The 24983-nt window shown below is 35.0% G+C and overlaps 1 protein-coding gene across 4 annotated transcripts; it reads left to right on the top strand.

Moving 5' to 3' along the window:
• Window positions 1-1814: 1814 nt before the first annotated feature.
• LOC122028909 lies at window positions 1815-13752 on the top strand. Of its 4 annotated transcripts, none has more exons than XM_042587884.1 (8): window positions 1817-2035; window positions 2145-2513; window positions 9208-11699; window positions 11808-12077; window positions 12195-12307; window positions 13023-13134; window positions 13232-13298; window positions 13376-13752. In XM_042587884.1, exons 1-7 carry the CDS (start codon window positions 1867-1869, stop codon window positions 13271-13273), a joined length of 3567 nt encoding a protein of 1188 aa, XP_042443818.1. In that variant the 5' UTR covers window positions 1817-1866; the 3' UTR covers window positions 13274-13298; window positions 13376-13752. The 4 variants fall into 4 exon arrangements, with proteins under 4 accessions (XP_042443820.1, XP_042443818.1, XP_042443819.1 ...); XM_042587885.1 differs by having other exon boundaries at window positions 1818-2035; window positions 9208-11456; window positions 11892-12077; window positions 12195-12275; XM_042587883.1 differs by having other exon boundaries at window positions 1818-2035; window positions 12195-12275.
• The last annotated feature ends 11231 nt before the right edge of the window (window positions 13753-24983 follow it).

The raw sequence follows: 24983 nt of genomic DNA, 5'->3' as shown, positions 1-24983 counted from the left end.
TCAAGCATGGTCAAAGTTCTAATTCATCCACTTGGAAATCTAGTTGGAACAAAAGAGATGATAAAGTTGCATTAAAGAGTAAGTCTGAGTTTTTAAAGAATAAATATGCTAATTCTCTATTGGTTAAAGGTAAAGAACCTATCCAATATTTAAGAAATAGATATATTAAATGCTTTAAGTGTTTGGGAAGAGGACATATTGCTTCACAATGCCCAAATAAAAGAAGTATGCTTTTGAAAGAAAATGGTGATACTGAAACTGAGAGTGAGTTCGAAGATGATAATACCTTGCCACCATTGATGGAAAGTGATGTAGAAGAGTATGTCGTTGAAGGTGAAGCCCTTGTCACTAGGCATGCTCTAAATGTTCAAGTGAAGGAAGAAGATAAAGAACAATGAGACAACATATTTCATACCCGTTGCCACATCAAAGACAAGGTATATAGTATGATTATAGATGGGGGAAGTTGCACTAATATGGCTAGTATTATCTTGGTTGAGAAATTATGCTTACCTACCACTAAACATCCTAGACCTTATAAACTACAATGGTTGAATGATTGCAGTGAAGTTAAGATCACTAAGCAAGTGTTGGTTTCATTATCCATTGGTAGGTATCATGATGATGTTCTTTGTGATGTAGTACCAATGCATGCAAGTCATTTGCTTTTAGGTGGACCATGACAATTTGATAGGAAGGTCATGCACGATGGGTTAACAAATAAATATTCTTTTAAGATGCATGGTAAACTTGTAACTCTTGTACCATTAACTCCTAAGCAAGTATATGAAGATCAATTGAGGATAAAAAATGAGAGTGAAAAAAGAAAATATTGTGAGAGAAAAAAAATGGAAAAGAAAAGGAGTGTGAGAAAAGAAAAAGTGAGGATGAGAGGAGTGAAAAAAAAGAATGAAAGAGAAAAAAAAATCTAGGCAAGAGAGTAAAAAAGTGAGCTTTTATGCAAAAGAAAGAGAGGTTAAGAGAGCTTTTTATTCTCAAGAGCCGATGATTGTACTTTTGTACGAGGAGGCTTATTTTAAGACTAACAATCTTAACCATTTTTTTTGCCTAGTGTTGTTAAATATCTTTTGCAGGAATTTGATGATGTCTTTTCTGAAGAAGTTCCTGATGGATTGCCACTACTTAGGGGAATAAAACGCCAGATTGACTTCATCCCAGGAGCAGTCATTCCTAATCGACCAGCCTATAGGACCAATCCTATGGCGATGAAGGAGATTCAAAAGTAAGTTGAAGAGTTGACGAGAAAAGGATATTTTCGAGAAAGTTTGAGTCCTTATGCAGTTCTTGTTTTGCTTGTGCCTAAGAAGGATGGAACCTGGAGAATGTGCGTTGATTGTAGGGCTATCAACAAGATTACGGTAAAGTATCATCATCCTATTCCTAGATTAGATGATATGCTAGATGAACTATATGGTTCTTGCATTTTGTCTAAAATTGATTTGAAGTCCGGTTATCATCAAATTCGCATGTGTGAGGGAGATGTATGGAAGACTGCTTTTAAGACTAGGTATGATTTGTATGAATGGTTAGTCATGTCATTTGGACTAACTAATGCATCTAATATTTTTATAAGATTAATGAATTATATTTTGCGTGTTTATATTGGGAATTTTGTTATAGTACCACTCAAGTAAACCAGCCTAGTTGATTGGTGGAGTTGTTAGCGGATGGGATTCAGTTTGGAAGGAGGTTCCATCTAAAGCGGACCCCGATATCGATCCGAACCGGCTCCCCAGTGGGTTCCTCCGTCTTTGCATCTTTCCCTCCAAAACCCTCTCCCCTGTTCGCTACCTAACGACGCTGACCGCAATCTCTCTCCACTATTATTCTTTATTTCGTCATCGAATGCCTCGCTCTTCCTTTCTCACCGTCGATCGCTCGCTCGCTCGCGCACCATGTCACTTCAAATCCTCTGATTTAGGTCATTCTGATTCATCTCGCTCACTCATGGCTTCTGCGGCTGACGCCAAAGGGGAAGAAACGCAAGTCTTGGACATCGACTCGCCTGAGTATGGTATGTCGCCGTGTACCCTAATGTTTCTTTATGCCAGTGATCTGAGGATGGGGACTTTTTCTTCCATTTTGGAAGTTGATAGATGATGCTTTTATGCATTTTATTTTAGGGGAAATGCCGATCTTGTACGGGGAGACCGAAGCCCTAGATGGCTCCGATGGTGATGACGACCGAGGGATTGACGAACGGGGAACGACGCAACTGGTGGACGTCTATGAGGAAACTGCAGAGGTTTACGACAGCGGGGAAGGTACGGATGGAACTGAGGTGCTTAGTGGTGATGAGGAAGGGTTCTCCGACGAGGGTGCTGTTGCTCATTGTCGAGATGGAAAGAATGGTGCTGATGTTGAGTCGCTAACACCGGCGATTGGAGGAGACACTTTGTGCTTGGATGATAAAAAGGCAGATGCTTTTGTCGATTCTGATGCTACGACTGATGATGACGGTGATGATGATAGTGATCAGGGTGAAGATGCAGGTAGTTTTTGCTTGTATTATTGTTTTTTTCCATGGTTATCTCTAATATAACCAAGTGGATCCATAGTTTTAGATGCCTTCTCAAGTTGGACAATAATCTGGCTGTAAGCAAATGTTTTTTCTTGATTGCACACAATTGGTATATTGAATATGATATGTACATGTTCAGACCATATCAACAAGCTTACCTCCTACTCTTTGTGGCCTGAATGACCCTTCCTTCTCAAGGAGGGAACAGTAGCGACCACAATCCAAGGGATCCTTCCTTTTCTAAGGAGGTAACAACACCCCTTGTATCATGATAATTTCTTTATGAAACCAACTACATGTCACCGGCAAGAACAATAACATATAAGTTGCCCAAACTCGTCTTGGAAAATGGAATAACATGACATCAAAATTATAAATAATATGGATAATTTGAAACACCATTAAAATCAACATAAAAGATAGCATCCTATCCTCAAATGAAACCACAAGGCAAAATATCCATCTGTAACCCAAAAAAATAAAGAAATGAACTAATAATTTTTTCATGATAACACTTTATTGAAATTTTTTAAGCAACACTTCATTGAATTGGCATGATGCAAAACTCCTACTCAAGTGCGCCATACATAGGGATGGCAATGAGTCCGGTACTTGCTATTTACCCCACTATCTAGACTTGTATCTGGCTATCTATTCAATGGTACTCATAAATACCTATATACAACAATAATAACAAGTCTTATACCAATAGATGAGGCCGGCTATATGGATACTTCTACGTCATTGAACTCTATCTCTTACTATATTATTATCTATATTTATATAAATTTTATTTTGTCATCATTGCTAACCAAGTCTTCATTTTCCTCTTCCTCGTTTAATGTGTGTGTTTATCATAGTTTTATATTGCCTAACTAAAGCATTTAACTACATCTACGCACCATCTTAAATGCATCTCTTGGAGTTTTCTTTCAATAGGTGCAACCTTAACTTTCTTTTTAAAGTTCTCATTTATTATCATGCCTATCCTCGTATGTTTGTGCATCCACTTTAACATCCTCCTCATCTCCACATCTCTCATCTTCTACTTGTGTGCTCGAGTTGTAACCCAACATTTAGCTTCATATAACATAGCAAGTCTAATAATCCCACATAGTAGGTTTAAATACCATATAAATTCTTAAAATCAAAATCTATATCTAGGCACTTAACTAAATTTACATTGAGACTTTCCACAAGATGGGTGAGTATTTATTTGAAAAAAAGAAATGTGGTATCAAGTGTCCACAGAGGAGGGTGGTTTGATTATTGCAAGAGAGTTGGCAAGGTGTATATGCGATGGTGGCAGAGAAATTGGTATAGGTTCCTTGAGCTGAGCCTTTTCATTGAGGTTGGTGAGCAAATGGTTTCCAATTTAATGGAAATTCAAAATATTTAGAACCACAATAGGGAAAAGATCAGGAGGCTAATTACCCTAGCGACCTTGGCGGGTTTGCTCTCCTTAGCTTTTAGAAGATCAATTTCTGGAATTTGTTTGAAGAAAAGGTGGATTGCAAATTCCTTTGATATTCGATGGCTTTCCTAATAAACATTACTCAAGATGAGGGCGATGACGGGAGCAGAGTACCATGGGCAGGAACTCAATTGCATGAGAGCTGATGAAGTTCAGTTGGAGTAGCAAAGGACAATAGATAAGTCAATGAGGGATTAGGGTTTAAGTAAGAGGATTGTAGGAGGAACAATGATTGATCGAGATACTAGTTGGAGACTAAGGGGGCGTTTGGTTTAGGGGAATAAGAGTGGGGAATGGGAATAACAATCATTGATTCCCATTATTGATGTTTGGATTATAGGAATGAGAATACAAATAAGGGAATGAATCCTTATAATTGGGTAATGACTCATTCCCATGTCTCCCCCCTTCAATGAGTCATTACCCTATTTTCAACAATCAAAATATTCCCTTATTCCCAAAATATCCCTTGACCAAAAACTAAAATTTTCCCCTTTAATATCAAATATCAAAATATATTTATTTAATTTTTCTTTCATATCACTTTCTCTCTCCTTATTCTCTCTCATAATATTTTCTCTCTCCTCATTTTATCACCCACTTTCTCTCTCCTTAATCTCTCTCATCACACTTTCCTTACTCTTTTTTTCTCATTACACTTTCTCTCTCATCATACTTTCTCTCTCCTTAATCTCTTCCATCACACTCTCTTCCCTCTTTTTCTCTCATCACACTTTCTCTCTCATCACACTTTCTCTCTCATCATACTTTCTCTCTTCTCAATCTCTCACATCACACTCTCTTTTCTTTTTTTTTCTCATCACACTTTCTCTCTCATCACACTATCTCTCTCTTCAATCTCTCTCATCACATTCTCTCCCTTTTTCTTAACACACTTTCTCTCTCATCATGTTTTCTCTCTCCTCAATATCTCCGATCATATTTGCTTTCCTATTTTTTCTTATCAATTTTCTCTCTCATCGTACTTTCTCTCTCATCATACTTTCTCTCTCCTCAATCTCTCCCATCACACACTCTCTTCTCATTTTTTCTCATTACACTTTTTCTCTCTTCATCCTCCCTCATCATATTTTCTCACTCATCATTTTCTCTCTCATCATATTTTGCCTCTCATCTTCTATTATCACGTTCTCTCTCATCTACTCTCTTTTCTCATTTTCTCTCGTCGTACTTTCTCTCTCTCTTCATTTTTCCTATCACACTTTCTCTCTCATCATACTCTCTCTCATCATATTTTTCTCTCACATCTAATTTTTTTTCTTTTATTTTCCTTTAAGGGTAAAAAAGGAAATTTTAATTGATTCCGATAGAAAATATTCAACTAACCAAACATTATTTTTAAAAGTGATATCCATGCTCATACCCATTCTCATTCCACAATACTATGATTCCCATTCCGATTCCTATTCCTAGGAAAGAATCAAACGCCCCCTAAATGATTGGCTAAGAAGAAAGGAATTAGAGATTAGGAGCTGCAGTGAGCAGAATGGCTGGATAAGCTATCTTAAATGGTAACCTTAGGATTAAAGTATTGATTACATTTTTTTTATTCATGGGTGCCTGTGGATATTTGAACCTGTTCAACTTCCTCTAAATATCTAACACATTGATACTCGAATTTAACCTAACCTATTAAGATAAATGGGTAATCAAACCTAAAGGGTACCCGTTACCATATTTAGCTATACCAGTGAATTTCAAGTTCAACTAGAAGTAAGAGTGAGTGTCAATATGCCTGTGGGTACCTCAAGAATAGGGAACTCTTTGTTTTTATGATTTAACCCCTCTTCATTATTTTACTCACCTCTTTTGTTTTTACCTATATTCATGTTTTTCATTAATCAGATAGAGACCCCTAACTACATTATTTTAGGCTACAAGCTCGACCTCTACCACATGGCTATAGGGAAAATTTTCTTGTATTTAATTTTCAACTTTTATTTTGTTCTTCATTAATCAAGTTATCAATAATATGACATTGATTACATATTCATTTAAATAATTTTGTGCAACTGAATTTCATAAAATTTATATTACAAGAATAATCAGTTTATCAATGTGATAACAACCAAGATCATGGTATAAAAATGTTATCAATATTATATAGAGTCTAACAAGTAATGGTATATGAAATCTAGCACTTGTTACATCAATTTGTCTGATTAACCCTTTTCTGAATCCAAATTCAGCCTTAAATAAAAAAAGATGAAAAATCACCTAGCTCAACGGTAACCGTTGTATCAATTCACTAGCAAGAAAAATTTCTCCCAACAGGACTTCATTACTTACTAAACCATGATTTTATGGAATTTATATAGAAATCGCAAAAAAGAAACACACTGAATCATAGTGAGGAAATGATTAGTTTGATCCCTAATCTTATCCCTAGCCGATCATTAAACATTAAATGTGTGGGAATTTACTAGAATCTACTCCTACATGAAGCAAATGAATAAAAACTACAAGTAAAGTTTACCTACTGTGTTATGACTTCAGAAGAACATGCTGAATTTTCCATGTATGCTGGCCTTTAATATAGAGGGCTACAAGAGGATTATATCTTAGGTCAAGACACTCCAAATCCATCATAAACCAAAGGGAAAATAGTTTCTACTTACTAGAGGATTGAATGGACCCAAAAGGAAGCTCTAACTTGCTGTTTTGGGTGATGAACTAAGGAGGCAGCTGCCTTCTTGCCGCATTCCTTGCTGCTGTGGTTGGTAGCAGAAATCACAGAAAATAGGGGGCTTAGTGCAGGATATTCAGTGGAGAAGAAGGCTTGCAAGTGGGAAAATAGGTTTGGGTTATGAGAAGAGGAGATATGGGATCGCCATGTCTCCTCAAGCAAGGTTGTGCAACATCTATGCAGATGGGATTGGGAGGGCAGTTGTAACTCCTCCACAACTTATCAAACCTTACTTTCCAGCAACCAAACTGAACGGCAACCTCTCAAACCCCAACTAAACTCAACCGAACAAAAGTCCAAAATAGGCCTTAGGATTAAATCTTTGTTTCAGAGAGTCTCTAACCCCAAATGCCCCCAAAAGGACCCAAACAGCCCAAGAATGCCACCAATCATTACCGAAAGAGGATTTATAACTAGTAGGGGGAAAAAAAATCCAGATCATAACATGCTCTACCATTGTCAAGCTCCACATTTCTTATTATCCCCTCCATACATATTGGTAGTCACTCTATGATTATTTTATTAGCTCCTCGCTAAACTTATCTAGACATTTTAAAGCAAATATCAGTGCTGTCAGTGACTAGAAGCAATACAGGAAAGTCTGGAAGCTATTATTGTCAATCCAAATGAATATATTAGTTCTTGCACATATTTAGGTTATGAGTTGTGACAAAAAAAAACACAAATATGTATCTGAAGATTTTAACACATAGATCTTTTTTACTTGTGTCAAATATTTCTTTGAAGAGCTTGCTTTGTTGAGACCGCCTTCATGATGACTTCCTTGGAACAGTAACAGTTATTTGTGTTGATTACCTTGGTAAGTTCAATCATTTCAGAAATTTCTCTCTTTCTAATCATTTACCATAATGGCTTTGCTTAAGTTTCATAATTATCTTAAATTTGTATAGTATATCTTCTTTCTGGCCTTTTAAAATGGTGTTGAGATTTGAAATACAATGGTTATTCTATATTTCCATATGCCATCTTATGTAATTTTATTTTGGTTATCTTTGGTCCTAAAATGAAGGGGAGTCTTGGCGGAACGATAAAGTTGTTTCCGTGTGACTTAAAGATTACGGGTTCGAGTCTCAGAAACAACCTCTTGCAAAGCAAGGTAAGACATACAATAGACTTTTCCCTGGATCTCACATTGGCGGGAGTTTCGTGCATCACATTGCCCTTTCTCTTTGGTCCCAAAACATATTTAGGAAGATCTAATTTTGCACATTGCATAAAAGAGATTATTGGCTAGATTGAACACTTTTGGTGCTAGCTTTTAGGGTTTGAATTTTTCCTTGGAGATAAATTGTCGTTGTATACCAATTATTTAGAATTAATATCTCATTAAAAGGATAGTCCGATGCACGAAGCTCCCGCCATGCAAGGTCCTGGAAAAGGATCCATTGTATGCAGCCTTATCCTGTTTTTTGCAAGAGGTTTTCAAAATTAATATCTCATTGTGGAAATTTAATTGCATTTGTAATTCTCAATAGCATTATGGCTGTGAGTGGTTGATGCAAAGAAGGAAATAAATTAAGATAAAAAGGCTATAATTAAAGTAAATTGAAAAAGAGTAGCGACAATTAAAATTATCATTTTTTCTTATTTAAAAATTTATTTCTATATATACTGGCGAGTTATGTCTATAAAAGGAGTTTAGACTATTTTAATCATTTGAATTAATAAAATTTGCACTTTTCTCCTTTGTGTGAGAACTTTTCTTCTTTATGTGACGGTTTACATCTCAGTATAAGGTTCATATCTTTCTTTGTCTGTGCTGTGTTAGTGGTTATCTTGAAACTTAATATTTATTTGTCTGAGCTCCAATTGCTCTAATAACTAAGAAATATTGACCAACCCGTTCAGAATGTTTAATCCGAATAGCCGATGATAAAGATATCCCCTAAGTTTCAGATTAAAATAAACTTTTCATTTGTTGAACTGAGATAGCCCATCCTTTAATTACCTAGAGAGAGAGAAATATAGAAAACTAAGAACTGCTTTCTGGGTTATACGTTGACTATTTATTTTAGCCCTGAACATGCAGAACCTGCAGTTTGGGTTGACAGACAGACGACTCAGCTAACTGAATTTATCTGACTGATTAAAGGATGTCATATTAGTTTGATGATCTTGGATTTGTGATCCAACTTTTCCATCGCTTCAATGTTACATTATGTGATATTTGATAGTCCTAGAAATTCATCACTTTTACCTCTTTTTTTTCTTTAGCTCATATATGTGTCACAACACTTTAATGATTGAAGGAGTCCTCTACTTTATCCTTATTTGTATTTCTTATGTATGTCTTTTTTAAACTATTTCATATGTTCCATATCCTTCCAATTGTTAGTTATGCATTCTCATATTTCTTATTTTAACAGGACTTCTTAATTTAATACCATCTTGATGTAGAGGATTTTGGAACCTTTTATCCTTTCTTTTTTATTTTAGTTAATACTATATTTTCATTTTTTTAAGGACCTGCAAGGAGGAGCTTTGCTGCAGTTCGTGTGGCAGCAGTGCGTTCATCCGGTCTTGCTGCAGCTCAATGCTTTGCTTCTAGGATGTCTGGGGATGTATCAAGATCTTTTCTCTATCCCAAAAATTGTGAAATGGGAGATAACTCTGTAGATGGACATAGAGACTTTGCAGGAATTATTGTTAATGAATTGTCTACTAGCAGAAAGTATCCCAGTTCTCTCAGCACCGAGGTTGGTAAATCTAACCTGGATTATAAAGTTGTGAGCTTCCAGAAGTCTACGACTTACCTTAAAGAAGGAACTAAGAGCAGATGCTTTAACATGAGGGTCAAAAGACTTTTTAATGAGCTACCTTCTGAAATGGATGAAAATGCTGATGTGGTTTGTAACATTTCCAAAGTGAACACACCACATTTGCTTACAAGTGATAATGGTGCTGCAGGATTAAGCTATGTTGTTTCCCAGGAACCTAGTGATTTGTCTCAGGCAAATGCATTGGACATTGTAGATCAGTTTCTTTTAATCAATGATGTGGGTTCATCTCAAGAAAATAAAAATGTGGGAACTGATACTTTAAAGTCACCTCATGTTTCTGGTGCAAAGATAGTACAACTTGTGGCTGAAAGAACAAATTGCACAAGTCCAGTTGGGAAGCCAGAAGTATTTGATTGGAATGACAGCCTTGAAGATGAAGGCGGTGGTGAAATTTTTACTAAAAGAAAGGATTCCTTCTTTGATGGAAAATGGGGTGGTCTGAAAAGTCATAGCCACTTTCAAAAATCTAGGCAAGACATCTCACATAAAATAAGAGATGAAATTGGTAAGCATGGAAGGAATGTTGCAAACATTGAAAACACTGAAAGAGGGAATGCTTCAGCTCATTCAGATTCAAGGTTTGTAAGATCAAATGTTGTAGGTAGTGGACAAATTCATATATCTGAAATAAACATAAAAAAGAATTTGTTCAAGGATAAAAATGAAGAAGCAAACTTAGTTCCTTTACAGAATCAATTGGATGCTTCTGACACAAAAGGTGGATCGGAAGGTTCAACTGAGGTTGGTCCTGATACTCAAATGGCAGCAGAGGCCATGGAAGCTCTATTCCATGGATCACCATTTAATGAAGAAAATGGGATTGTGCATTCTGCAGTGAGGAATCCAACTCAGGATGTCAGCAAAAATCTAATGATAAAGAGGTTTTCAATTCCTCTGCAAAAGAGGACTTCTATTGATTGTTCTGATGGCATTATTACACGCTCTAAAAAGAGAAAGATGCTTTCTACAAAATCAAGGGAAAAAAGCCCTAAGTTACTTAAAGTTGGTTCTACTAGCTCGAAAACGAAAAATAATTTGGCGGGCAGAACTGTTGCAAGCAGGGACAAAGAGAGGCTAGTTAGTCAACCAGATGATGTTGGCTTAGTTAGTGGCCATGATTCTTTTAATTCCTCTAAGAAAAATCCACAAGAAATTGTGGTAAATGAGAAACTAAGGCAAGAGAATCATATTTTGGTGGACAATCATTTTGCTTATCAGACTAGGAGTTCTAAAAGATTTGAACAAAAAAGGACTTCACTTGATGGTTCAAATCAATCTACTACATTTACTGATGCACTAATTTCTAAGGATGTAAAAGGTGGGAATGCTCTTTTTGCCAATGAAGTTTTGGGCTCAGATCTATCCTGCAAAGTAAACAAGCATCCAGCAACTCAAACTAAGCCATTAAATTGTACTCTGCACAGGGAAGAATTGCATACTTCATTTCCAATAGATGGCTCTCACTATCCAAAACGAAGAACAGATCATGTAACTTCAGGCAACTTGAACTGCACCTTGAATAAAACATCATCTGAGGCAACTGACGAGTCCAGCAAACAAGGAATGAAGAAGAAAATATTTGTAAGAAGCATAGCAGATATCCTAGATAAGGCTAAACGGAAAAGGCGTTCCAATTTTACTTGCACTAGATTCCATTTTGATAGAGAGCCTTGGAGTACTACAGTGCTACAGATGATTTATGGTACTGAAACAAGATCATCACTTAAATCTCCAGTTCAACCAGTTTCAGATGGTGACAAATCAACCAGGAACAATTTACTTCAAATGTCAAGCAATGCCAATGTTCAGGACAAGATTTTTGATGCTGAAAAATCAAAACTGCCCACAATAAGTGCCAAACATGATGAAGATGCCACACATGGTACATTTTATGAGTCACCAGCTGCAAAAGTGCAACCACAAAAAAATTTGGTATGTAGAACAACTAAAGATACAAATGTTGACTCACCTATTTGCACAGCTAATGATCCTACTAGATTGTGCATCAAAACCGTATCATCATCTATAGCTACTAGAGAACTTCGAAGATTAGAAGCTTTTACTAAGGATTCACTTACCTTGCTGAAAGATACACAGAGACGAAAAAATATGACTGGTGTTCGCGTTTTATTTAGTCATCATTTGGTTGAACAGACTATAAAACAGCAGAGGAAGGTAACTTGAATAAGATTTCCATGGCTAATCATTTAAAGGTATCGGTTGCCAGTTATCAAATGATATGAGATGACACTTTTGCCTTTTTTTCTTTTCATTTTTGAGTAGATATTAGCATGTCTTGGACTTCCGATTGCTTCTTCAATTTCAGAAGCAACTCACTTTGTCTCAGACAAGTTTGTTCGTACACAGAATATGTTAGAAGCTATTGCGACAGGTAAACCTGTAGTAACACCTATGTGGCTTGAAAGCTGCAGACAAGCGAATTGCTATATCGATGAAAAAAACTATATACTGAAGGATACAAAGAAGGAGAGAGAGATAGGGTTCAACATGTGTGTGTCTATTGCTCGTGCATGTCAAAGTCCTCTTTTGCAGGTAATCTGGAGCTTTTTAAGGTGTAGCTAAATTTATGGCTATGTTGTTTTTCACTACGTAGCATTTTGGCAATGTAACTAAATACATTAATCTTTTTTCTCATCCTTTTCTTTGCAGGGAAAAAGGGTGTTCATAACATCAAATGTCAAACCAAATAGAGAACTAATTGCAAGCTTAGTTAAGGCATGCAATGGCCAGGTTATTCATCCTTTATTTTCTACATATCCAAGGTCCAACTGTTAAATTCATATTCCTATTCATTTTTACAACTCATTCAACAGTTGTTTATAGTACTGCATATTAACAGTACACTGCAATATAATTTAGAAATCACAAGTCAGTATAATAAACTATAATTTAATTAATTTGAATATTATTAATGATATAACATTGCATATTGCTTAATGAATTAATAACATCCATGTAGCCGAGCCCAATAGTTGTAGCAAATATGGCTCGACGATGATATTAACAACATTCTGAAATACAACCACTCAATTAACAAAGTGTACTATGCTCGTTTATTTGCAATTTTCTCTTACATTGATTACTCATTAACAATGAAATCTTTCTTGGAGTTCCTGTTGATAGAAGTTTAAAAATTAATGGACTGAAGGAACTTCGCTATTGCAAGTGCTTAGTTCAAAGATGAATGCTAGATTTGTAAATGTTGTAAGAATGATGGATTTATCACATGGCCTGCTGGATGAATATCATCCATCAGCTGTAAGGCATGAGATAAAATTCACTAATAAAAATGTATCTTCACATTTTGTTTCCTGCATTTGTTATATTGTAAGCTAGTTCATATCTGGCATTTGCAACATAATGTGCTTTTATTTTCTTTAGATTGGGTAGACTGGAAACAATATGCTACATAGCTGGTAGCTTAGAAATACTCAGTTTTCACTCACTAATAAATTGCAATTTGTCAACTTTACTCAGGCAATCAAGAGATTTGGGAGATCAGCAAAGAACCAAGGAAAGGTACCAGGCGACCTTTTGGTTATCTCGTGCGAAGAAGATTACTCTGTCTGTATCTCTCTCCTTGAAAAAGGTAATATATCTCCCTTTTAATCAATTGAGATTCAGGTTTGCATTGGGATTTTAAAAGAGATAGCATATATAGTTACAAGTCAAAACCCTCCCTTCAGGTGTTGGCATTTTCAGCTCAGAGCTTCTGCTCAATGGTATAGTCATCCAGAAGCTAGAATACGAGAGGTTAGTACTACTTTATAGAGATCTCAAATCTATGACACAGTTCGAGACCTAATACCGTTTGTTCTCAACCATTACAGGCATCAGCTCTTTCTAGATCATGTGAAACAAACCCGTTCAACAATGTGGCTGAGACACAAAGGCTGATCAGTTTTTTCCTGTTACCAAAACTGCATAGTGCTTCAACTGGTTCTCACGAATGTGTACTTTCACAAGGTAACCGCACTAGATTGTAAGTTTGTCTACCTTCGGATGTGAAGTGTGAAGAATGTCTGTCTTCATCTCAGTGGTTGTATCATGGCCGAGCTGTGTTATTATTGTTACCCTTTGTTTATCACTTTACAAACTGTTTCTTGTTACTCTTGTAACTAAACTGCAAGATCATGAAGATTTAGGATGTACGAATGGTTTGGTTGACTAATTACAATAGATAATTAAAATATTAATTTCAAAGTAACCGGTTTTACAAATGAGTTACTATGTCAATGAATTCAATGAGGTGTTTTATTATGTTGTTACAGATAAGGCTCTTACATAATTTTATAAGATAATGTTTCTAAAAATTTATGAGAAGGGGAGTTTTGTGCAATGATAAAATTATTATTTTATGACCTGATAGATCTTTCTCCGGGATCTTCTATAGCAGGTGCTTGGTGTATTGGGCTCTTTTTTTTAGTGTTTCTAAAAGTTATGCTTTCGATGTGTTGATTATATTCCTTTTAATCAAATTGTCACTTTGCTGAGTCTTCACATTACCATGTAATATAACCACAAAATCAATATTCCATCGCTTATTTTCTCGGAAAATAAATTACACTAGTCATTCGTAACACCCTTGTTTTTCTTCTGAAATTGGACTTAAGGCTACATCACCAAGACATGTTTAGAATTTTGCAATTCAATTAGACCCATCCATGCATTCTATGATGATTTGATCAGAATAAGATTCATAATTTGATACTCATTAATCACCATCAATGTCATATAGATTGTTTTTCACAAAGTAATATGTTTAAGAATAACTGAGTATTTCTTCCATTTTAAATCTCCATATTAAAGCAGTATACGGAGAACTTGATGGAGTAAAAGAAGGAGAATAATCAGTTGCGCAATAAGCTTATGATATGGATCATGATCAATCTATTCTAGTCTTCTCGGGGCGGTGCGATGGTTAAGACATGGGGTGTTGTCATATGAGGTCTTGGGATCGAAACTTGGCGTGACTGAGTATAACCTCCCCTATGTCTTGATCATTTGCACTAATGGCTAGTAGCCACCTATGATTTACCTCCTCCATGTCGGCTTAGGGGACAGGTTGGCGGGGGCGTTGGGGGCGAGCGAATCGCCTTTTGCCACATGATCAATCTATTCTAGTCCTCTCGGGGCGGTACGATGGTTAAGACATGAGCGAATCGCCTTTTTTGCCACATGATCAACCTATTCTAGATATTAATGATGATCCATTATGCATCAATGGAGGTCCAATTACAAAGGCTAAAGCTAAAAAGATGAAGGAAACATTTAATGTGCTAATTGAAGATGTGAAGACCCAAGTTATCATTGAAGAAGGTTTGACTAAGAGCAAGTCATCCGGCTTAGTCAACCTAATTCAAGCCTTAGATGAGCTAAATTAGCATTTAAGTCTCATATCTATGTAGTATGGATATATAGGCTCAATTTGGACTCAATTTCTACCTTTATTTAGGTTGTAATAATGACATAAGCTTAAAATAGCTAAGTAATCTATATAGGCTTTTACTAAATGAGCTTTCGTTTGATCTTATAGGATTTTTTGGTCACCGTATAGCTATAAATAAAAGGGGTGATAGCCACACATGTATCTTTGACATATTTTTCAATCTAAAGCACAGTGAGACTCTCGCTTGTTAGTTTTTTCATTGAACTAGAACTTATCAAGGTATCTCCTTGTGACGTTCAAAGACTTATCAACCTCAATCCCAAGGTTGTGGCATCTTCCATCTTCTATACCAAGGTTCGTGTTTTCCTAAGCATTAGGTCGAGGTTTCTTTTCATCCATCTTATTATCTTAGACCTTCTTTCTTTCTATCTTCAATTCGTTGTGAGTTCTTGATATATCTTTCTCGTTGAGTTAACATCATTTGGTATCAGAGCTTTGGTTTTCTAAATCGATTTGGTTATCCTTTTTCTTTGTGCTTGAATTTTTGTCTATTTGTTCAACATTATCTACTTATCATTATCATCTCGATCTTAGTGAGTTTTATTCGTCTTGTTGTATCAAATTATTTTCGACAAAAAAAAGAGGCCGAAATTCAAAAAATATATATATATATACACACACAGAGAAAAAAGGCCTAAATTAAAAAAAAATATTTTCATCAAGAAAAAGGTCAAAATTAAAAAAAAACATTTTTGGCAAAAAAAAAAGGCCGAAATTTAAAAAAAAATATATTTTCGACAAAAAAGGATGAAATTAAAAAAAATCGGTAAAAAAGGTCGAGATTCCAAAAAAAAACAAAAATATTTTTGGAAAAATAGAAAAAAAGGAAACAAAAAAAAGGTGTGTAGAGAATTATTATTTCTATACTTGCACTTTCTAATTCCGCATTTCCTTTAAAGTTTTACCTATTATACTTGTACTTTCCAATTTCATATTTTCTTTAAAGTTTTGCCTAGTATATTTGCGCTTTCCAATTCCGCATTTCCTTTAAAATTTTGCCTATTTTATTTGCACTTTCCAATTCCGCATTTCCTTTAAAGTTTTGCCTAGTATATTTGCACTTTTCAATTCCGCATTTCTTTTAAAATTTTGCCTAATATACTTGCACTTTCCAATTCCGCATTTCCTTTAAAGTTTTGCCTAGATTTAATTCTGACACCTGCTTAGATTAAGTTCTGGCAAATTCTTTTTCAGTTCTTATTTCAAGTATCTTTATCTTTTAGTCCTGCATTCTCATAAGTTTTTCCTAGATTCAATTCTGGAAAATTTTATTTTTGAACTTAATTTAAGTTTTCAATTCCTCGATTTGCATTTAAGGAAAAAGTGATCCAGACGCATATTTGGAGTGAAAAAAGAAAGTGAAATTAGTATCTGATTGTCACAACTACTCTGAAGAGAAGAAGGTAAAACTTGCTGCTATCGAATTTATTGATTATGCTATTATTTGGTGGGATCAAGTTATTCTAAGCAGGAGAAGAAACAACGAGAGATCCGTTGGCACTTGGGAAGAGATGAAATCAATTATGAGAAAGAGGTTCACTCCATTACATTACTATCGAGATTTGTACCAACGGCTACAAAGTCTAATCCAATGATCCAAGACCGTGGAGGAATACTACAAAGAGATGGAGATTGCCATGATTCGAGCCAATGTGGAGGAGGACCGAGAAGCAACCATGACAAGATTTTTATAAGGTTTGAATTCAGAAATTACAAATGTAGTGGAGTTGCAACACTATGTGGAGTTGGAAGATATGGTGCATATGTCCATGAAAGTTGAAAGGCAACTTAAAAGGAATGGTTCAATCAAGCATAGTTAAAGTTTTAATTCATCTACTTGGAAATCTAGTTAGAACAAAAGAGATGATAAAGTTGCATCAAAGAGTAAGACCGAGTTTTTGAAGAATAAAGATGCTAATTTTTCATTGGTTAAAGGTAAAGAACCTATCCAATCTTCAAGAAATAGAGATATTAAATGCTTTAAGTGTTTGGGAAGAGGACATATTACTTCACAATTTCCAAACAAAAGAAGTATGCTTTTGAAAGAAAATGGTGATATTGAAACTGAGAGTGAGTCCGAAGATGATAATACCTTGCCACCATTGATGGAAAGTGATATAGAAGAGTATGTCGTTGAAGGTGAAGTCCTTGTCACTAGGCGTGCTCTAAATATCCAAGTGAAGGAACAAGATGAAGAACAACGAGACAACATATTTCATACCTGTTGCCACATCAAAGACAAAGTGTGTAGTATGATTATAGATGGGGGAAGTTGCACTAATGTGGCTAGTACTATCTTCGTTGAGAAATTATGCTTACTTACCACTAAACATTCTAGACCTTATAAACTACAATGGTTGAATGATTGCGGTGAAGTTAAGGTCACTAAGAAAGTGTTGGTTTCATTATCCATTGGTAGGTACATGATGATGTTCTTTGTGATGTAGTACCAATGCATGCAAGTCATTTACTTTTAGGTAGACCATGACAATTTGATAGGAGGGTCATGCACGATGGGTTCACAAATAAATATTCTTTTAAGATGCATGGTAAACTTGTAACTCATGTACCATTAACTCCTAAGCAAGTATATGAAGATCAATTGAGGATAAAAAATGAGAGTGAAAAAAGAAAAGATTGTGAGAGAAAAAAAAATGGAAAAGAAAAGGAGTGTGAGAAAAGAAAAAGTGAGGATGAGAGGAGTGAAAAAAGAATGAAAAAGAAAAAAAAATCTAGAGCAAGAGAGTAAAAATGTGAGCTTTTATGCAAAAGAAAGAGAGGTTAATAAAGATTTTTATTCTCAAGAACTGATGATTGAACTTTGTACGAGGAGACTTATTTTAACACTAACAATCTTAACCCTTCTTTGCCTAGTGTTGTTAAATCTCTTTTGCAAGAATTTGATGATGTCTTTCCTGAAGAATTTCCTGATGGATTGCCACCACTTAGGGGAATAGAGCACCATATTGACTTCATCCCAGGAGCAACCATTCCTAATCGACCAGCCTATAGAACCAATCCTATGGAGATGAAGGAGCTTCAAAAGAAAGTTGAAGAATTGATGAGAAAAGGGTATGTTCGAGAAAGTTTGAGTCCTTGTGCAATTCCTGTTTTGCTTGTGCCTAAGAAGGATGGAACCTAGAGAATGTGCGTTGATTGTAGGGCTATCAACAAGATTATGTTAAAGTATTGTCATTCTATTCCTAGATTAGATGATATGCTAGATGAACTACATGGTTCTTGCATTTTCTCTAAAATTGATTTGAAGTCTGGCTATCATCAAATTCGCATGTGTAAGGGAGATGAATGGAAAATTGCTTTTAAGATTAGGTATGGTTTGTATGAATGGTTAGTTTTGCCATTTGGACTAACTAATGCACCTAGTACTTTCATGAGATTAATGAACCATATTTTGTGTGCTTATATTAGAAATTTTGTTGTAGTATATTTTGATGACATCTTGATTTAGAGTAAAAATTTAGATGAGCATCTCATTCATTTACAAAAAGTTCTACTTATTTTGAGAAATGAAAAATTGTATGCTAACCTTCAAAAATGTTCTTTTTTCACTAATCAGATAAAATTTCTTGGTTATATTGTTAGTGTTAAGGGAATAACAGTTGATAAAGAAAAGGTTAAGGAAATACGTGAATGGCCAACACCAAAAACGATAACTGAGGTACGTAGCTTTCATGGGTTGACAAGTTTCTACAGAAGGTTTGTTAAAAATTTTAGTTCTATAGCTGCACCCTTGATTGAAGTTGTTAAAAAGAATGTTGGGTTTCATTAGGATAGTGAAAAGTTTCATCTTTCAACTTACTTAAGGAGAAGCTAAGTTCGACATCATTACTTGCATTACCTAACTTTGCTAAAACTTTTGAAATTGAGTGTTATGCATCAGGAATATGTATTGGAGCTATGCTAATACAAGAAGTCATCCCTTTGTTTATTTTAGTGAGAAATTTAGCGGAGCAGCTTTGAACTATCCAACTTATGACAAGGAGATGTATGCATTGGTGAGGGCTTTAGAGACTTGACAGCATTACTTGTGGCCCAAAGAGTTTGTTATTCACACTGATCATGAATTGTTGAAGAATTTAAAGAGCCAAAGTAAGTTGAATAGATATCATGTAAAATGGGTAGAATTCATTGAATCATTCCCTTATGTGATCAAGTATAAACAAGGTATGGAAAACATTGTTGTCATGCTTTGTCTCGAAGGTATACCTTGATCTCTACTTTGAACACTAAATTGTTATGATTTGAATACATTAAAGATCTATATTCTAATGATCTTGATTTTGAAAATGTGTTTGAAGTTTGTGAACATACTGCATTTGGGAAGTTTTATAGGCATGAGGGGTTTCTTTTTAGAATGAATATGTTGTGTGTGCCTAATTGTTCATTGAGAGAATTATTAATCTTAGAATCTCATGGTGGGGGACTAATGAGACATTTTGGAGTTAAAAAAATTCTAGAAGTGTTGGTAGAGCATTTCTTTTAGACACACATGAAACGAGATGTAGTCAAATTTTGTGAGAAGTGTATTACATGTAGGTAAGCAAAATCTAGATCTTTACCTCATGGACTATATACACCTTTACCAATTCTTAGTGAACCTTGGGTTGATATTTCCATGGACTTTATTTTAGGACTACCAAGGTCCAAACGAGGTATGGATTCTATTTTTGTGGTCGTGGACAAAATTTCTAAAATGACTCATTTTATTCCTTATAGGAAAATAGATGATGCTAACCATATTGCTGATCTTTTTTTAGGGAGATCGTACGACTTCATGGAGTACCAGGAGCATAGTTTCAGATCGTGATGCAAAATTTCTAAGCTACTTTTAGAAGACATTATGGGGAAAGTTAGGAACAAAGCTTTTGTTTTCCACAACTTGTCATCCACAAACCGATGGACAAACTGAGGTAGTAAATTGAACTTTATCTAATTTATTGAGAACTATCATTCAAAAGAATTTAAAAGGTTGGGAAGATTGTTTACCATATGTTGAATTTGCTTATAATAGATCTATGCATTCTATTACTAATTTTTCACCTTTTGAAGTGGTATATGGGTTCAAACCTTTAACTCCTTTAGATTTCTCACCTTTGCCTATCTCTGAGCATGCCAGTTTAGATGGTACCAGAAAAGCTGAGTTTGCGAGGCAACTACATGAGGGAATTCGATTGCAAATTGAAAAGAGAACTAAACAATATGTTACGCAAGCCAACAAGGGACAAAAGAAAGTGATCTTTGAACCCGGAGATTGAGTTTGAGTTCATATGAGGAAGGAAAGATTCCCTACTAAATGTCGTACTAAGTTACATCCACAAGGAGATGGTCCATTTCAAGTCATTGCTCGAATAAATAATAATGCATACAAGCTTGACTTACCAGGTGAGTATAATGTGAGTGTCACATTTAATGTTTCTGGTCTTTCTCCTTTTGATGTAGGTGATCGAGATTCGAGGACGAATCCTTTTGAGGAGAGGGGGAATGATGGAGTAAAAGAAGGAGAACAACAAGTTGTGCAACAAGCTTATGATATGAATCATGCTCAACCCACTTTAGATATTAATGATGATCCATTATGCATCAATGGAGGCCTAATTACAAGGGCTAAGACTAAAAAGATGAAGGAAACACTTAATGTGCTAATTGAAGATGTGAAGGCCAAAGCTACCATTGAAGAAGGTTTGACCAAGAGCAAGTTATCCAGCTTAGTCAACCTAATTCCAGCCTTAGATGAGATGAATTAGTAGTTAAGTCTCATATCTATGTAGTATGGATATGTACGCTCAATTTGGACTCAATTTCTTCCTTTATTTGGGTTGTAATAATGCCATAAACTTAAAATAGCTAAGTAGTCTATATAAGTCTTTACTAAATGGGCTTTCTTTTGGCCTTTTAGGATTTTTTGGCCACCCTATAGCTATAAATAAAGGGTGTGATGACCACACATGTATTTTTGATATATTTTTCAATCTAAAGCATGGTGAGACTCTCACTTGTTGGCTCTTCATTGATCTAGAACTTATCAAGGCATCTCCTTGTGGCGTTCAAAGACTTATCAACCTTAATTCCAAGGTTGTGACGTCTCTCATTTTTTATACCAAGGCTCGTGATTTCTTAAGCATTGGGTTGAGATTTCTTTTTATCCATCTTATCATTTTAAACTTTCTTTCTTTCTATCTTCAATTCGTTGTGGATTCTTGAAATATTTTCTTGGTGGATTCATATCAGAACTATTTTACTTTTATCCTATATTATTGATTTCGAACCTAAAAAATAACTAATTTTGAATAATTTTTTTATTTTTATATCATATGATTTAATTTTTTGAGATAGTTTTAGTTAGATGCGAGAAAATTTTACTTTACTTTCTTTTTACTTCTTTCAATGTTCCTTATAATGTATTATTATCGATTAGTTTTTATGCTTTTGTAAATATTATTAAAACATTTTATAATTTACTTTATCTTATACATTTTTTTATAAACGCTAATTGATTTCTTATATAATATAAAGTATTTTTTAAATTTAAATATAAAAAGTAAATTAATAATAATAAAACATGAGAATATTTTTTTTAAAAAAATAATAAAAGAAAAAAAGGAAAAAATAATAGTGGTTGGACAGGATGGTGAGACGTTTTTTTCAAGGGCGGAGCCAGGTGTAAACTTCACCGGGCTATAGCCCGGGCGAATCAATTAAATGATGTATATTTTATCTATTTATGCCATTAATTTTTCATTCCTAAATAAAAAAAACAAGGTGTTTAGCCCGGGAAGCAATCTAAAAGGCATTGGTAGCCCAGGCGAGCTACAAATCCTGGCTCCGCCAGTGGTTTTTTTAAAAATAATAAAAGAACATAGAGTGGTTCGACAAGACGGTGCGACCTGTCTCCTTGCACATCAACACTTGGAGCAGGGGCGTAGCTAGGATCTTAATTTACATGGGGTTGATCGTCAAGAGCGAAACAATATACATAATATATACATGAACAATCTTTCAAGAAAAGAACTTGTAATCTATTTCAAGAACCACGCATATTACTAGCACCATCGTACCCTTGTTCTCGTATGTTGTGAATATGTAAGTCATAACAATCAAAAGTATTAGATATTTCTTTCTTAAGTGTTGTAGCAGTTGTATCAGTTACATATATAATGTGAAAAACTGCTCTTGTGGATGTTTGCTTTTGCTTTAAAAAATGAGTTGATAGTTTTTCTTTTCTTCATTCCCTGAATTGTCTATATTAAAGTGAATAAATACAAAAATTATCTCATCCAATGATGATAAAGAAATACTTCTTACTGATCAATATAATATCTAATATCTTATATCTAATATCAAGCCGACAATAAAGAAAAGTAATCAATTATATAAATAAAACTAATCAAATTAATTAATAAATCTGTTAATAAATTTAATTAATTTATCAAAAGGAAAAAATAGTAGTTGACTCGTATAGATAATTTCAAAAGAAAATAAATCTGCGTCGATGGTCACACAGATATTACATATTATTCGAGAGAAAGGTGTTGTATCTTTGAGAGCATGAATCGAAGAACAAAAATTAAACTGTAAATAACTCACAGTGATCTCCCGAAGAAATCGAAGAAGTCGTCGGACGTTGTTGTTGTCGGAAGCACAATCACAGGTAATCGGAAAGTGCTTCAAGGTTCATGAGCCAAATCCCTAGCCTCTCGGACGTTCTCCTTTGCTAGACCAAGACTGATCACCGTCGCCTCTCCCCTTATCCTCTTCCTGATCCCTTCTCATGGCTCGGACACACCATTTATAAGAAGATTGAGGAAGACAAAGGGGAAAGGATGCCCCTTCGTCTCCTTGGCGTTTGCAGCAAAGAGAGGTGTTTGCAGCAATGAGAGAAATGAAGGGGAAACGGTGTCTCTTCGTCTCCTCAACATCCAACATCTCTCACTCGTCCAAGTCAATCTATAAGGTTATATTGTCACATAGATCATGTCAGTCACATAGACTACGAGGTGATCATGTCATAATGCCAACACTAAATATTAATTGGTCATAAAGACCGATTAAGTCATATAGACTATTTGACAATCAAGTTACAAAGACTAGAGAAAAATTAATTAGTCACAAAGACCATATACGAACATTCATTCCATACATTAGGGAAAATGTTTTGTCCGACAGCAAGCATGCTGAGCATTTATTATTACTAAGAAGATTGTTACACCTTACATAGCTACTCTTTAGAATGAATCAGAGACATGAATGACTTGCCTTTACCCCAGATTAAATTATTTACATCATTATGAACATCTCTAATCCCTCATATTGACTATATGTCAAGAGCATGTTCAACATCTCCAATTAAACAAATTATTCATAATTACATTTTATGTACTGAACTAAAAATGTAATTGGTACCAGTGAATAAATGTCACAAATGTAAATCAAACGTAATATTCCTTTTTAGGTAGAATTTATTCATTCTAATAAGTCGCTTTCCTAGTTATGTTTCATAGACCGAATCATCCATAGTCAATAGGAAACATGCTAAAGTAGCAGACACTGATCAGAACTTCAAGTAGACAGCTAAATAGTCGCTTAGGGTAAGATTGAGATTAACTTATAATCTCAAGGGTCTCACATAGTAGAGAAGCAGAGATCTATTCTCCTACTATCCTTCTTGTCGCCATAACACATGTGGTATGAATCACATGCTACGATGTTATTCTCTTTACTAAAAAGAGCGCATGTTTTTCCCAAAATTTAACATCATACAGATTTCGATCTAGACATACCTAATGTCTAATTCTGAATTCAGTATATGAATTCCAATATGTTTTTAAGCAGATTCAGTAAATGGTGGGTGCATTTACTCTGATCATTACATAAATGATCTCACCTTGACACAATTATCAATACGACCTTAACTTATGGGTATGTCTCTATTCACAACTACATAAGTTGTCCCATAAGTAACGGTCTTACCTTTATTTATACTTAACAAATAGAGATGATTTTCCATGTGAGTGGACTAATCTCAACCTGTCAACATGCTTATCGAAACTTTTTATTCAAATGTAACAAAGACATATACACAGAATAGATCATGACATTTTCCATTTATCAAAATGTCTTTATAATAAGTTACATTCTTCGAAGTCCCAAAGACTTCACATGTCCATGAAATGACTCTTTAGTCAATGGCTTAGCAAAAGGATCACCAAGCATATTTTGTGTAGGGATGCACTCAAGAATTACCTTTTTCTTGTCAACAATATCCCTTACAAAATTATACTTAATTTCTATATGCTTACCTTTGCTGTGATATTTGAGATCCTTGGAAAAAGCTATTGCAGCTTGATTGTCACAGTACACTGTAACGGACTCCCACTGTTCTTAGCAATGTTCAGATGCTTCAGGAACCTTCTTAGCCAGACATCCTCTTGCACAGCCGCTGCACAAGCCACATACTTAGCTTCTATTGTCGATAAGGCTACACAAGCTTGCTTCTTGCTGTTCCATGAGATGGAGCCACCAATCAGCAGGAAGATATAGCTAGATGTAGATTTTCTGTCATCAAGGTCCTCTGCCCAATCTGCATCTGTGTAGCCACTTAAGCTCATATCTGATCCTTGGAAATAAAGACAATAATCAACTGTTCCTTTGAGATATCTGAATATTCTCTTCACCGCTTTCCAGTGTCTCGATCCTGGGTTTGATTGGAAATGACTAACTAAGCCAACAACATAGCTTATATTAGGATGAGTACACAACATAGTGTACATTAAATACCAATATCACTGGCATATGATTTTTTCTTCATTTCAGCTATTTCCTCAGGAGTCTTGGGATACATACTTTTGCTCAAAACAGTACCTCTCGCTATAGGCGTCTGTTCGATATTGCAATCTGACATATTGAAGTGTTGTAGCATCTTAGTAATATGCTTCTTGAGACAAACCCAAAAGTCTTTTTGATTTATCTCT

The sequence above is a fragment of the Zingiber officinale genome, chromosome 10B, assembly GCF_018446385.1.
Source record: "Zingiber officinale cultivar Zhangliang chromosome 10B, Zo_v1.1, whole genome shotgun sequence".
Classification (NCBI taxonomy): Eukaryota; Viridiplantae; Streptophyta; class Magnoliopsida; order Zingiberales; family Zingiberaceae; genus Zingiber; species Zingiber officinale.
Note: the sequence above shows the minus strand (reverse complement) of the source record. Positions and strands in the feature narration are given on the sequence as shown.